This window comes from Triticum urartu, chromosome 2, assembly GCF_003073215.2.
Source record: "Triticum urartu cultivar G1812 chromosome 2, Tu2.1, whole genome shotgun sequence".
NCBI lineage: Eukaryota > Viridiplantae > Streptophyta > Magnoliopsida > Poales > Poaceae > Triticum > Triticum urartu.
The window spans coordinates 536,441,921-536,457,394 of NC_053023.1; the positions used below are offsets into that span (position 1 = coordinate 536,441,921).

Sequence of the window (15,474 nt, forward strand, 5' to 3'; positions counted from 1 at the left end):
TCTATAATTTTTTTATTGTTCCATGCTATTATATTATCAACCTTGGATGTTTTATATGCATTGATATGCTATTTTATATGATTTTTGGGACTAAATTATTAACCTAGAGCCCAGTGCCAGTTTTTGTTTTTTCGTTGTTTTTGAGTACCGCAGAAAAGGAAAACCAAACAGAGTCCAATTGACCTGAAATTTCACGGAGATCATTTTTGGACCAGAAGAAGCCCATGGAGTACCGGAGATGGGCCAGAAGAGTCCCGAGCCCACCATGAGGGTGGGGGCGCGCCCTACCCTCCTGGGTGCGCCCCCTACCTTGTGGCCGCCTCGGGGACCCCCTGACTTGTTCCTGACTCCAACACCTCTTATATAACCCCAAACTTCAACCTAGATCGGGAGTTCGGCCGCCGCAAGCATCTGTAGCCACCGAAAACCAATCTAGACCCGTTCCGGCACCCTGCCGGAGGGGGGAATCCCTCTTCGGTGGCCATCTTCATCATCCCGGCGCTCTCCATGATGAGGAGGGAGTAGTTCACCCTCGGGGCTGAGGGTATGTACCAGTAGCTATGTGTTTGATCTCTCTCTCTCTCGTGTTCTTGATTCGGCACGATCTTGATGTATCGCGAGCTTTGCTATTATAGTTGGATCTTATGATGTTTCTCCCCCTCTACTCTCTTGTGATGGATTGAGTTTTCCCTTTGAAGTTATCTTATCGGATTGAGTCTTTAAGGATTTGAGAACACTTGATGTATGTCTTGCATGTGCTTATCTATGGTGACAATGAGATATCACGTGATCCACTTGATGTATATTTTGGTGATCAACTTGCGAGTTCCGTGACCTCGTGAACTTATTCATAGGGGTTGGCACACATTTTCGTCTTGACTCTCCGGTAGAAACTTTGGGACACTCTTTGAAGTTCTTTGTGTTGGTTGAATAGATGAATCTAAGATTGTGTGATGCCCTTGCATATTATAGTTCATCATGAAGCTTTTGTAGCTTGGTGGCAGTGATTGAAGAACTCTGTCAATGACACTATCAACAGGAAGATTGACCCCCAGTTGAGTCAAGTGATTATGATACCCAGACATTTTGAGTATATGTTCACTGACAGAACTATTCTCCTCCATCTTGCAACTATAGAACTTATTGGAGACTTCATATCTCTCAATCCGGGCATTTGCTTGAAATATTAACTTCAACTCCTGGAACATCTCATATGCTCCATGATGTTCAAAACGTCGTTGAAGACCCGGTTCTAAGCCGTAATGCATGGCACACTGAACTATCGAGTAGTCATCAGCTTTGCTCTGCCAGACGTTCATAACATCTGGTGTTGCTCCTGCAGCAGGCTTGGCACTTAGCGGTGCTTCCAGGACGTAATTCTTCTGTGCAGCAATGAGGATAATCCTCAAGTTACGGACCCAGTCCGTGTAATTGCTACCATCATCTTTCAACTTTGCTTTCTCAAGGAACGCATTAAAATTCAACGGAACAACAACACGAGCCATCTATCTACAATTAAACATAGACAAGCAAGATACTATCAGGTACTAAGTTCATGATAAATTTAAGTTCAATTAATCATATTACTTAAAAACTCCCACTTAGAAAGATATCCCTCTAATCCTCTAAGTGATCACGTGATCCAAATCAACTAAACCATGTCCTATCATCATGTGAGATGGAGTAGTATTAATGGTGAACATCAATATGTTGATCATATCTACTATATGATTCATGCTCGACCTTTCGGTCTCCGTGTTCCGAGGCCATATCTGTTATATGCTAGGCTCGTCAAGTTTAACCTGAGTATTCCACGTGTGCAACTGTTTTGCACCCGTTGTATTTGAACGTAGAGCCTATCACACCCGATCATCACGTGGTGTCTCAGCACGAAGAACTTTCGCAACGGTGCATACTCAGGGAGAACACTTATACTTTGATAATTTAGTGAGGAATCATCTTATAATGCTACCGTCAATCAAAGCAAGATAAGATGCATAAAAGATAAACATCACATGCAATCAATATAAGTGATATGATATGGCCATCATCATCTTGTACTTGTGATCTCCATCTCCGAAGTACCGTCATGATCACCATCGTCACTGGCGCAACACCTTGATCTCCATCATAGCATCGTTGTCGTCTCGCCAGTCTTATGCTTCCACGACTATCGCTACCGCTTAGTGATAAAGTAAAGCATTACAACGCGATTGTATTGCATACAATAAAGCGACAACCATATGGCTCCTGCCAGTTGCCGATAACTCGGTTACAAAACATGATAATCTCATACAATAAAATTTATCATCATGTCTTGACCATATCACATCACAACATGCCCTGCAAAAACAAGTTAGACGTCCTCTACTTTGTTGTTGCAAGTTTTACGTGGCTGCTACGGGCTTAGCAAGAACCGTTCTTACCTACGCATCAAAACCACAACGATAGTTTGTCAAGTTGGTGCTGTTTTAACCTTCGCAAGGACCGGGCGTAGCCACACTTGGTTCAACTAAAGTTGGAGAAACTGACACCCGCCAACCACCTGTGTGCAAAGCACGTCGGTAGAACCAGTCTCGCGTAAGCGTACGCGTAATGTCGGTCTGGGCCGCTTCATCCAACAATACCGCCGAACCAAAGTATGACATGCTGGTAAGCAGTATGACTTATATCGCCCACAACTCACTTGTGTTCTACTCGTGCACAATATCAACGCATAAAACCTAGGCTCGGATGCCACTGTTGGGGAACGTAGTAATTTCAAAAAAATTCCTACGCACACGCAAGATCATGGTGATGCATAGCAACGAGAGAGGAGAGTGTTTGTCTACGTACCCTCGTAGACCGGCAACGGAAGCGTTGACACAACGTAGAGGAAGTAGTCGTACGTCTTCCCAATCCGACCGATCCAAGTACCGAACGTACGGCACCTCCGAGTTCTGCACACGTTCATCTCGGTGACGTCCCTCGAGTTCCGATCCAGCAAAGTGTTGAGGGAGAGTTTCATCAGCACGACAGCGTGATGACGGTGATGATGTTCTACCGACGCAGGGCTTCGCCTAAGCACCGCTACGATATGACCGAGGTGGAATATGGTGGAAGGGGGCACCGCACACGGCTAAGGAACGATCACGAAGATCAACTTGTGTGTCATGGGGTGCCCCCTTGCCCCCGTATATAAAGGAGGGAGAGGGGGAGGTGCGGCCGGCCCAAGGGGTGCGCCTGGAGGAGTCCTACTCCCACCGGGAGTAGGACTCCCCCCTCTTGCCTTGTTGGAAAAGGAAGGGGGAAGGGAGAAAGAGGAAAGCCCCCCCTTCCTTGTCCTATTCGGACTAGGGGGGAGGGGGCGCACGGCCTGCCCTGGCCGGCCCTCCTCTTCTCCCTTAGGGCCCATGTAGGCCCAATATCCCCCGGGGGGTTCCGGTAACCCCCCGGTACTCTGGTAAAATCCCAATTTCACCCGGAATGTTTCCGATATCCAAATATAGGCTTCCAATATATCAATCTTTATATCTCGACCATTTCAAGACTCTCGTCATGTCCGTGATCACATCCGGGACACCGAACAACCTTCGGTACATCAAAATACAAAAACCCTAATTACGATCGTCACTGAACTTTAAGCGTGCGGACCCTACGGGTTCGAGAACTATGTAGACATGACCGAGACACGTCTCCGGTCAATAACCAATAGCGGAACCTAGATGCTCATATTGGCTCCTACATATTCTACGAAGATCTTTATCGGCCAGACCGCATAACAATATACGTTGTTCCCTTTGTCATCGGTATGTTACTTGCCCGAGATTTGATCGTCGGTATCTCAATACTTAGTTCAATCTCGTTACCAGCAAGTCTCTTTACTCGTTCCGTAATATATCATCCCGCAACTAACTTATTAGTTGTAATGCTTGCAAGGCTTGAGTGATGTGCATTACCGAGAGGGCCCAGAGATACCTCTCCGACAATCGGAGTGACAAATCCTAATCTCAAAATACGCCAACCCAACAAATACCTTCGGAGACACCTGTAGAGCACCTTTATAATCACCCAGTTATGTTGTGACGTTTGGTAGCACACAAAGTGTTCCTCCGATAAATGGGAGTTGCATAATCTCATAGTCATAGGAACATATATAAGTTATGAAGAAAGCAATAGCAACAAACTAAACGATCAAGTGCTAAGCTAATGGAATGGGTCAAGTCAATCACATCATTCTCCTAGTGATGTGATCCCGTTAACCAAATAACAACTCATGTCTATGGTTAGGAAACATAACATCTTTGATCAACGAGCTAGTCAAGTAGAGGCATACTAGTGACACTCTGTTTGTCTATGTATTCACATATGTATTATGTTTCCGGTTAATACAATTCTAGCATGAATAATAAACATTTATCATGATACAAGGAAATAAATAATAACTTTATTATTGCCTCCAGGGTATATTTCCTTCATTACCACCCTCGGATCGCCACATTAGGTGGCTGATCATCGGGGTGCTAGCCTGGACGCTGTGGACTGTTAGGAATAAGCTTGTGATTCGACACATTCCTCTTCGTCGCGCTACTGACGCTCTATTCAAATGGTCTGGTTACTTGCAGTTTTGGCGGCCGCTTAGCCGCTCACAGGAGAGAGACGACATCACCTCCATCATCACCCAGCTTCATGCGATGGCTCTCCGGATGGCTCCAGCGCTTCCCCCACCACCACCGGAGCCGGATTAGATCTTCTCCACCTTGCTACCGCCATTTTGTTTGTTGTGCGTGTCGTGTGCCTGTGTTGGGCTTGTTGTGCTGTGCCCATAGCTAAACCTGGGTTTTGTCTGTGTGCGTGTTTGTGAACCTTCCTGCCGTGGCTTTATGAGTGTCTCTGTTATTAGGTTGGTACCTTGATAACTTTATGCTCGGTGGTTGCTTTATTTATAAAGCGGGGCGAAAGCTTTTTTTCGGAAATCTTAAGATTACAAAATTCCTTGAGAACGGAAATGCCAGACCTATAAAAATTCAAAAGCTTGGATCGTCATGTTCTTTGTCTATCACCTCCCAACGCCTTATCCTCCAGCTCGCGGCTTAAACCCCCTCTTTCTCCCTCGGTTCCCACCCCGCCCCGCCCAAATGCTCCTCCAATTCTTCCCCCACCCCTCCCCTCCCATCCTCTCCCTCCCCGTCGCCACTTCCAGACCCCGCCACCCTCACCCCCGCCTCCCTCCCGTCCGCGCCTCGCCTTCCCCAGAGCCGGAGCTCCTCGCCAAGTCCGCGCTCCGCCGCATCTCCGACAAGCTCCGCAGCCTCGGATACCTCGAGACCTCCCCGGAGACCCCCATTCCATCCCCGGCCCCGAGCGTCGACGCCCCGTCCCCCGGGGAGATTTTCGTGCCCACTCCGGCCCAGCTTCCTCGCCACCGCGTCGGCTCCACGCTAGACCCTAGCTGGTCCACTGGCGACGGCGAGGCGGACGCGGCGCGGCGCAGGCAGAGGCGGGGGAGGGATGCGGCAGCGGCACCGACGCCGCCGTCCGCGGCGGAGCTTACGCTGCCGCGGGATGAGCTGCGGCGGCTGCAGGGGGTCGGCATCCGGCTGCGTAAGAGGCTCAAGGTGGGGAAGCCCGGCGTCACAGAGGGGATCGTGAACGGGATACACGAGCGATGGCGCAACGCGGAGCTCGTGAAGATCAGGTGCGATGATATCTCCGCCATGAACATGAGGCGCACCCACGAGGTTCTCGAGGTGAGCACCGCACTATGGAACCTTGCTATGCGTTCCCAATTAAGGTTTGCTCGCTGCTTCTTGTGCACAGGTGTATCGCTATATGTGAGCATGCATTGGCTTTGAATGTTGAATGCCACTTAATGTTAGTGTTTGCCTTTTCTTTTTTGCGCGGTGTTAGTATTTGCCTTTGGACACCTATAGAATAGGTTGATAAGATGCTGTGTGTATACAGTATAGATGATTTCACACTCTTGATGTGAAATCTGAAATGTGCAGAATGACAGGACGAAATGCTGCTCCCATAACTTTGTAGTCATATGGCCAGGATGTGAATTTGTATATCTTGCGTGCTTGAAATAAATTAATCTATGAGTGGATTAGCATGCACATAGTTATCGCTTCACTATATATTTGAATTTGAATTCTAATTCCATTTAACAAAAGAAGTTTGTAACAAGAAAAATGCTGGTATCCAACTTGCAACTTGTAAGAAGAAGTTGGACCCAACTATTTTCATCTCAGTGTTATCCAACTTGCAATTTTTCATCCTCTGTGTGTTTTGCTTGATAGAGGAAAACTGGAGGCTTGGTTATTTGGAGATCTGGAAGCACCATCATACTGTACAGAGGAACCAACTATAAATATCCTTACTTCCATGACCAGCAAAAGATGGATGATTGTCTCAAGGATGAATCATCAGAGCAGAGCAGTTCTGATGATGATGATGATGATGATGATGATGAAGATCTTGGTTTTTTATCTGTGGAACAATGTAGTAGTGAAGAGGATGGTAAGAATGATACAAAAGATAGTATTCATTACAAAGATGAGGCTGTCGAAAATGTTGCCATAGTATATGGAGAACAGAGGAGTATAGGAGAGGAACATGAGAATCATGATATATTATCTATGGGGCAGAGTGTGGCCAGAAAGGATGACGCAAATTATCCCATGATATCCTCTAAAGCGCCTGCTGTTGATACACAGGAGGGTAGATCAGCAGTGGAAATTAATAGTGGAGCTGCAAACAAACAGCATGCAAGATTTCATATAGGCACAAATGTAAATCCCCCTAGTGTGGTCAGACCTTTAGCTAGGTCTACCTTAGTTACTGGTGTTGGTTCTCCTAATAAGTTCCGATTACAGTTGCCTGGGGAGGTCAAGCTTGCGAAGGACGGTGACAAATTATTAGATGGGCTGGGTCCACGGTTTTCTGAATGGTGGGGGTATGATCCCATTCCAGTGGATGCTGATTTGTTGCCAGCTATCGTTCCTGGATTCCGTAGGCCTTTCCGTCTTCTTCCTTCAGGTGTACCACCCAAGCTAACAGATAGAGAAATGACTATCCTTAGGAGGCTAGCTCGTCCTTTACCCTACCACTATGCACTTGGTAATGTTCGGAAATTTTCTATTTTCTACCATCTTGGATTAAGTTGATGAGGACCACCTGTTATTAACTTTTCTAGTTTCCACTGTCTAGGAAGAAGCAGTAACCTTCAAGGATTGGCTGCATCCATGATCAAGTTATGGGAAAGGTGTGAGGTAGCGAAGATTGCGATGAAGAGAGGTCTCTGCATTGATAGTGAGCTCGTCTCCGAGGAATTAAAGGTAGGTAGGTGTTATCAATTCATTATATGCAATTGTACATTGCATTTTATATTCTCTAGTATTTCTTTTTGTGGTAAAACAGTAGTTTGATGATGTTGTAGGCCTTGTGAAATGTCTTTGGCTCAACAATGTTGGAGATGTAATATGTTTGTCTGTGTTCCATCAAATTGAAGTTGTACGCATCCTTGATATCATCCATGCCAACCAATGCGGTGTCATGAAAGGTCAAACCGTCAAACATGTTCGAGCGAGTTGGATTAGGTTCAGCTCAATTGGCACTAAAATTCAAGCGAGTTCCGAGTGAAGCTCAAGATCGAGTTGTAGAAAGTGGCTCGTTCTCAGCTTCTAGCGATCTCGAGTCTATCTCGAGCTAAATAAGATGATTTTTTTAATCCGCCCTGACATGTATGACCATGATGGACCATATCGAGTGTTGCGTTGCTCCTGCTCTAGCTTTATATCCCTTGATGGTAAAATTCAACTGGTTAAATTTATTCTTAGTTCTCTGCCTTCCTACTAGGGCTGCAAACGAGTCGAGTTCGAGCGAGTTGGATTAGGTTCAGCTCAATTGGCACTAAAATTCAAGCGAGTTCCGAGTGAAGCTCAAGATCGAGTTGTAGAAAGTGGCTCGTTCTCAGCTTCTAGCGATCTCGAGTCTATCTCGAGCTAAATAAGATGATTTTTTTAATAATCTAGGATAATTTTCAATCAAAGTAGGTCAGAACACAACATAATAAACCAGTATATAATTCAACTTATTCTTTCTCAACTGAAGACTAGTACTTAAAAGTAAGAGAAAAAAACAAAGGTGCGTCTGCTCTCAAACTTTGGTCGAAATAACATGAAATTTAAGACATGACTGACCACATACCATATCGGAGCTAAATTTTCTCCGCACTTAATTAAGCTTCCATGTTTGATAGTAGGTAAAATGGAGAAAAGTCATACACAACATATGTCTTAATATATTTTTTGACTATCTATGCGGTAATAAATTATTCCATGTTTTATTTGAATATATATCAAAATTATGTAATATAATTATACGATATCAGGCTGTCGAGCTAAAATCGAGCGATCTAGTGTTGGCTCAAGATTAGCTCATTTCTCTATTGAGCTACATAAAGTGTTCATACTCAACTCATTCTTTTCGATTAGATCTCGAATCGAGCCAAAATATGAGTTGATCTTGAGCCGCTCACGAGCCTTCTCTTGCAGCCCTACTTCCTACTATATGGGCATACTCTGCTTAGCTGAAGGTGTAAAAGAAAATATTAACCTTTACTGACTTCACTTCCTATGGGGCAGACATATAGGAAATCCCTTGCTGCCTGGAACATGGTGTGTGCAAGCTTAAAGGCAATGGGGGGCTTGCGTCACAAATCTCATTGTTCACAATAAGGCCCTCATGCTCAAAATCGCTTCACAATTTTTACAATAATATTCACTGGGTTAGTACTTAACATGGTTTGGCAGTACTGTAACAACAATAGCGTCCTTCCTCGCGCCCATGCGGGATCATTCTGGTGGCGGGATGTTTTCGGTCTGTGTGGCAAGTTCGAACGATTCATCAACTGCTAGATTGTGATAGATGACAGTATATCCTTCTGGCATGATCCCTTGGGCTGTGCCAATCCCCAGAAATCACTTCGCCAGGCTGCACTCCTTTTTCTTCCCTTCTATGCTCCTTTGTTAAACACTGTCTTCTTAACTTCCAGAGGCCAAGCAAGCTGCGAATATCCTTGACCCCCCACCCGCACCCCTTGATATAGCAGTAGAGTGGTGCGACCTTTCGATGAGATAGCTGCCTTCAATTTGTGGAGGTGAGCCTCACGATCAAGGCTTCAGGCTGAGAGGATCGATGAGCCAAGCAATCGCTGAATCAGCCTTGCCAAAAGCCAAGCTGACCTGACCAATCTCCTAGGGATTGGTCCTATATGGTGCACGGTTGAGCAAGGAGGCAGCCGGAATTAGGTCAATCTGATGTTCAATTCCCCTGATCGCGGGAGCCTGGCGGTACACATGTAACACATTATCATATTCCTGCAAAAGGCTAGCCACAGCAGGAGGCAAAGAAAGTATGCACATGTTCAAATGGAATTATTTGCCCCCAACTTTGTACAATTCAAATTTTTAGCAAGCAAAACTGAACATTTCAGGCTAATTTTACATTCCTTAGAACTAGAATATTCTCTTTATGTGATGCAAGCTTCCTTGGACACAATGTGACTTTTACGTTTGGTAGGTTCATTACTCTCTCTATTGGCTCTCTGTATTTAATCTTCCAAATTAATCCCTCCATTCCTAAATATAAGACGTTTTGGCAGTTCAAATTGAACTGCCAAAACGTCTTATATTTAGGAACAGAGGGAGTATATTCCTGGCGCTTCAGAGATTTACAAGTCCCAGTATCTTTAAATGATTTTGCCGCTGCAAATGACTACCAAGCTCAAGGCCTTTGTTTAGCTCCTCCTTCGTGATTGGCTCAGACCTGAGATATGCTAGTCTGAAGAAACTACACTGGCATTATGAGCTCCTCATGCGTGCTCCGTTGGCTTGGCGCTCTGGAAACTTGTGGTCACCTGTTCTTCAATTGTCCTTTCAGCAAGGCCTGCTGGCATTTTCTGAACATCCATTGGCCTCCTCCGACAATACAGAGCAGATGATCCTAGCTGTCCACATCACTTTCTCCCAGCCTTTTTTCTTCAAAGTCACAATTATGGTGACCTGGTACATCTGGAAGCAAAGGAACAATAATTGTTTTGACCAGATCCATCTTAGATTCGCTGTTTGGAAGAACAACTTCATGAAGGACATCCAGCTGCAAGTATAGGCTCAAAGAGGAGGCTAGGTCACCCCTGCTAACCTGGATCGACTCTCTGTTTTAGTCTCCCTGTACATGCATGTTTCCGTATAGCCTAACCCTAGTGGTGCTTTGTACATACTGTACACAAGTTGTAAAATTCCTTCTAATAAACTTGCTGTCAAGGTCTCCCCTGCAGTCTTTGATTTTTTAAGTTAAACTACTGCAGCCTAGGACTCATATGTTCTGAAGCATAACTGTTTCTCCACTCTGTGGAAACTTAGCTGGTTCATGTCTATGGCACATTATTTTTTCTTCCAGGGGATGCAGTTGATTATCATCGTAATCAACTTAAGAGGTTAGCAGACAAGTTACCACGAGTTTGTGGGATCAAGTCCCAGAAAATCCACAAATAAACCCACCTAATTAGTTATTAGTTGTGCTTGAATGGCAAACATTAGCCACCAGTTGTCTGCTCGTCACTTTGATATATGTGAGATCAGACATAGGCAAGCATACTTTATCTCCGAGTTTCTGGTGCTCGTTGTGGACATCAAACTATTGAAGAGCGGGGTGCTCGTTGCTGTTTTTTCCACCCGTTGAAACTGGCTGTTTGAACTAAATGTTGCATGCATGCAGTTCAAAACGTACACTATTGACCATGCTTTCCTGGTTTGACCAAGGAACACAAAAAAGGCAGAAAGAGTTTAATCCAAAGATCTGAAAAAACAATGTAATCCATGGTCTAAGAGTTTGATGGTTTGACCTAGCAACATGTTCTATTGATAGGTAAAGAGTACATCTGTACATGAGTGTCTGTTCCCAAACTAGAGGCTCTCGTAATTACAACTCAGCTATTACTCATGAACAAAACATGAACAAAAACTAGAGCCACACATGACCTTGTATACTTAAAAAAGCAAAAAAACAACACCATCATCTAACTCCAACACTATGTTATCGGAGTCAGAAAGTAGAAGTAAACCTGTGAAGACCTTCTAGCTTTACTTTTCTCTACAATACTCTTGAATTAACATCACAAGACACTACTCGCTATAATCTTCATCTCAGACCAGAAAGGTAAATTACAACTGTTAAATTCTTTATCTTCCAGGGCTTGACTGGTGGGACCCTTTTATCAAGGGACAACGAGTCAATTGTACTATACAGAGGAAAAGACTTCCTCCCCCCAGCTGTCTCTCTTGCAATAGAAAAACGCAGAAAGCATGACAATTCCATGATCAATAAGCCCAAGCCTGAAATTGAAGAAAGCATACCTACTCAAGATGCTTCTGAACTGAAGATGGCAAATGATGCCTCGGTACATGGGCATGAATGTCATGAAGAAAAACATGAAGGCGAAACTTCTGTTACAGATTATAGAACTGAATCTCTAAATACAGTTGCCCAGAACATGGAAACCAGATTATCTCAGGTATTTTTATTTAAATTTACCTGTTGCTGTCTCTTTGTAATTTTGATGTCCTTCTATTATTTTTAAGATCCCACCACATAATACATATAAACATATTTCCAGGCTATAGCAGAGAAAAAGAAGGCTGAAAAACTTCTTGAGGAGCTAGAAAAGGCATCTCGGCCTTCAAAAGCTGAAACAAGAGAGACCATCTCAGAAGAGGAGAGGTACATGTTGAGGAAAGTTGGTTTGCAGATGAAGCCATTTCTGCTGTTAGGTGATTATTCTTCTCAACCTTCCATTACACTGTGCACGTATGTTCTGAGCAATACCTAACTACTCCCTCTGTCCCATAATATAAGAACGTTTTTGACACTAGTGTAGTGTCAAAAACGTTCTTATATTACGGGACGGAGGGAGTAGTTTATTGAATTATTTTGTATGAAATTAGATTGAAAAGATATGTGTAATATTTTCCTACAAGTGTCATAGGGTTGCAGTTCTCATGTTAAAAGGGTGAATCCTGTCTGATTTTACGTTGCTTGAGGTGCCCAAATTTGAACTTGTTCTGTCATCTGATGCAATCCATCTGGAGAAGCTTCTCATTCTCTACCATCTTATACCTCCATCGTTTTTGCAAGTATACCATCATAATGATCCATGTCGCACCCACATTAAAAGATATTAACCATATTCCTTACTCAACTTGTACAACCTGCGGTAATGATAATAAATAGTGTGCAGTACTTGTCTGTCAACACATAATATGAAATCCTAGTCCCTAGTAGAATTTGAATGACTAGACAGCATGCTGTTTGCTGGGATCATTTTAAGAAGGTGTGAACTAGGTAGCTAGGGTGCGGTTCCTATAAAAAAATCCTCTTCCGTTTCTATCTTACATTTTTATTATCTCTTCTAATATCATTTTTTCTATTGACTTGCAGGAAGGAGAGGAGTTTTTGATGGAACAATTGAAAATATGCACCTTCATTGGAAGTATCGAGAACTTGTCAAAATTATGTGTAAAGAACACAGCATGGAAGATGTTACATATGCTGCTCGAACACTAGAAGCTGAGAGTGGTGGTATTTTGGTGGCAGTGGAGAGAGTGAGCAAAGGACATGCAATTATAATGTATCGAGGGAAGAACTACCAGAGGCCGTCAGCTCTCAGGCCAAAATCTTTGTTGAATAAAAAAGATGCTCTGAATCGTTCTGTAGAGCTTCAGCGCCACAAGGTGAAACTTAAATGCATTTGTTTGTGATGGACTTCTCGTGAGGTTATTTTTAGATCCTGATATAAGCATCCCTTGTTTATTTAGTCCTTGAAGCTTCACGTGCTTAATCTATCAAAGAACATCGACTACTTGAGGGGTCAGATGGTGAGTGTTAGTTCAAAGTCAACTGTTATATTTTTTGTTGAATGATGTGAGCTTCTTTGCTAACTAGAACACAATATTTTTAGCAAATGGAGGGTCATGCAGTGGTTTCGTCTGATCAGATGAACTCAGGCCATGAAAACAAAGGCATACATGATCTCTGTGACAACTCTGGAACATTAGGGGAGACAAGCAAAGTAAACATTTTTAACTTGCATGTAGTTCTATTGCAGCCTAGTGGTATATTCCATCATGTGCCTGAATATGTATTTATGTAAATATGCATGGTCAAGGAAGTGCCTGAAGTTGCTCCCGAGTGTTTTGAGCCAGAGAGCGAAGAGTGCAGTTCAGGTGGAACAAATAGAATCTTGAATACAACCAAGTCTGGAGTTCCTTTAGATGATACACAGGTCTATAGTCACTCTTCCTTATCAAAAACTCTACTTTGTAGTTTGATGATTTTTCAATGAATTATGGTGAACTAATGAGGATACTGCACAACGTATTTGCAGAACAAGTTATGTTTGAACGAGCTTATAGATGATTCCTCTGAGGCTTCGAGGCCATGCCTGAATGAGAATTCAAGTTCTGCTTCATCAGATAATCAGATCGAATATGTGAGTTTGTTAGTGTTGTCTACCCATTGGATGTCTTTCTTTTGTTCCCCGGTGATTCTGATGAATTGCTTTTGCAGCAAAATCGGCTGAGCTTTCCTGTAGAATGCCATTCAGACAGTGGTAGCGAAGAGGATTCCAAAGTCTTCAAAACCCTTAGCCCTTCCCAGGCACTGGATGAGCCAATATTGGACCAGACATATACTCCTCACTTGCCTTCCAAAGCTGCACCTCTATCAAATCGGGAGAGACTTGTGCTAAGGAAGCAAGCTCTGCAGACGAAGAAACGTCCAGTACTTGCCATTGGTATCTTCTTAGCCTTATTTCCTACATTGTCTACCGAACTTCAAATTACTATGCTGAGCATAGCATCTGGTTCCTGTCGCAGGGAGGAATAATGTCATCACCGGAGTTGCAAAAACAATACGGACACACTTCAAAAAGCATCCTCTTGCTATTGTGAATATCAAGAACCGAGCAGATGGAACTCCAGTTCAACAGCTGATATCAGAACTAGAGGTTTGTAATCTGCAACAGAGTATTGCTAGATCCGAGGCACTCTAAATTAAACTGAGCTTCTTCGCTGTTCAATGGAAAAACAGGAGGCGACAGGATCGGTTCTCGTGTCACGAGAACCAAACAAAGTGATTTTGTACAGAGGCTGGGGAGCGGACGTGACCCAGACAAGTTCCAGGGAGGACGGCACAAATGAGGGCGAAAAGGAGGTGATATCACCACAGCTCCTTGAAGCCATTAGATTAGAATGTGGACTGCACCCAGGTGAATCACAATAGCTGGATCCTAGACAGCCTCCTAGTTTTTTGGGAAGATGATCCTCCTATGTTGTGGAAATACAGACGACATTGATTCAGTGTATTCTCATCCTCCTACTTGTAAATTTTGTACGTATGTCTGAGAAGCCTTTTGAATGAACTTCGCCATTAACCAGAATCAGATCTCGTGGAAACTCTCAGCAGTCGGAATCCGACAGAAAATTGAAACTGCTGGTGCCATCTGCCGGAATCAAGCAAAGATGCGAGTGGCTGAGCAAACCCCTTCCCCCCATCATTGTGCTGTTGAAAAAGACTTTCGCTGATGGCACAGTACACAGGCACGACGATGCTGCGACAAAAGGCAATGATCTGTTTGCTGATTTGTCCGGCTCTACCGACACCGAGCCCTGTTGTTCCCATTGACAGATTGCCCGGCCCGGATGCCTGACCACTTCTTGTGTCCTCCGCAGGTTGTGAATTCGACTAGAAGCGACTTCTGATATTGGATCCAGATAGGTGCTGTCTCTGATTGTACTAGACTTTATTTGGTCGCCGGTCATTCGGTTCACGGGCTAATATTGAAGCTACCACTAGCCTGTTAGGTAAAACCATCGTCCTGAATCAACTGATTGGCCGTGTATCAGGTTGGCACGTTATTGTTACGAAAAATGGTTACAAATTCTACACTTTGCTAGTCACATCTCTTTTTAAAGGACGGGACTAAAGTGCAGTGATGTATTAGGGCATGCACAATTGTGTTATTTTATAAGTATCTAGATGTGCTTTAGCAAAACTGATTTTATAAGTGCTGTGTAGGATAAATACTAAGGTGGAGCGATGAAAAAAAATTGTCTTCTCTTAATTAAGAGATGCAGAATCTAATATTTTCGAAATTGAGCTCAGTGGACTTGAGCAGTTAGAAGGCGCCTATAGATTGGATCGATGAATCTCAAAATGCTAAGAGATGATCTTTTAGCAAAGATATCTCTCACCACATTTTGACCTTGTGTGACTTCGCTCTTTGACGGCTTGATCCTTTGTGTGTGTATGTTGGTGTTGATTGTGTGCACTTTAATTGTGCAGTGACCGGTTGTATGCTCGTCGTGTTTGTATTACATTGATGCTTCGTTATGAGTTATGTAAAGAACACCCGCCCTCATGCAACTCCATCCA

General features: G+C 43.7%; 1 protein-coding gene across 1 annotated transcript; it reads left to right on the top strand.

Moving 5' to 3' along the window:
- The first annotated feature begins 5,093 nt into the window (after positions 1-5,093).
- Positions 5,094-14,479, top strand: LOC125538574 (CRM-domain containing factor CFM2, chloroplastic). The gene is made up of 13 exons (XM_048701840.1): positions 5,094-5,729; positions 6,282-7,101; positions 7,192-7,319; positions 11,237-11,557; positions 11,660-11,813; positions 12,481-12,773; positions 12,858-12,917; positions 13,001-13,111; positions 13,208-13,324; positions 13,427-13,531; positions 13,609-13,834; positions 13,917-14,047; positions 14,131-14,479. The coding sequence occupies exons 1-13, from the start codon at positions 5,118-5,120 to the stop codon at positions 14,320-14,322; spliced, it is 3,270 nt and encodes a 1,089-aa protein (XP_048557797.1). The 5' UTR covers positions 5,094-5,117; the 3' UTR covers positions 14,323-14,479.
- The last annotated feature ends 995 nt before the right edge of the window (positions 14,480-15,474 follow it).

What these genes read in the sequence shown, in the direction of transcription:
- LOC125538574 (XM_048701840.1), top strand. Translation starts at nt 5,118, where the DNA reads ATGCTCCTCCAATTCTTCCCCCACCCCTCCCCTCCCATCCTCTCCCTC. An exon ending in TGGAAACCAGATTATCTCAG is followed by an intron (nt 11,558 to 11,659) that starts GTATTTTTATTT and finishes ACATATTTCCAG; the next exon opens with GCTATAGCAGAGAAAAAGAA. An exon ending in CAGATAATCAGATCGAATAT is followed by an intron (nt 13,532 to 13,608) that starts GTGAGTTTGTTA and finishes TTGCTTTTGCAG; the next exon opens with CAAAATCGGCTGAGCTTTCC.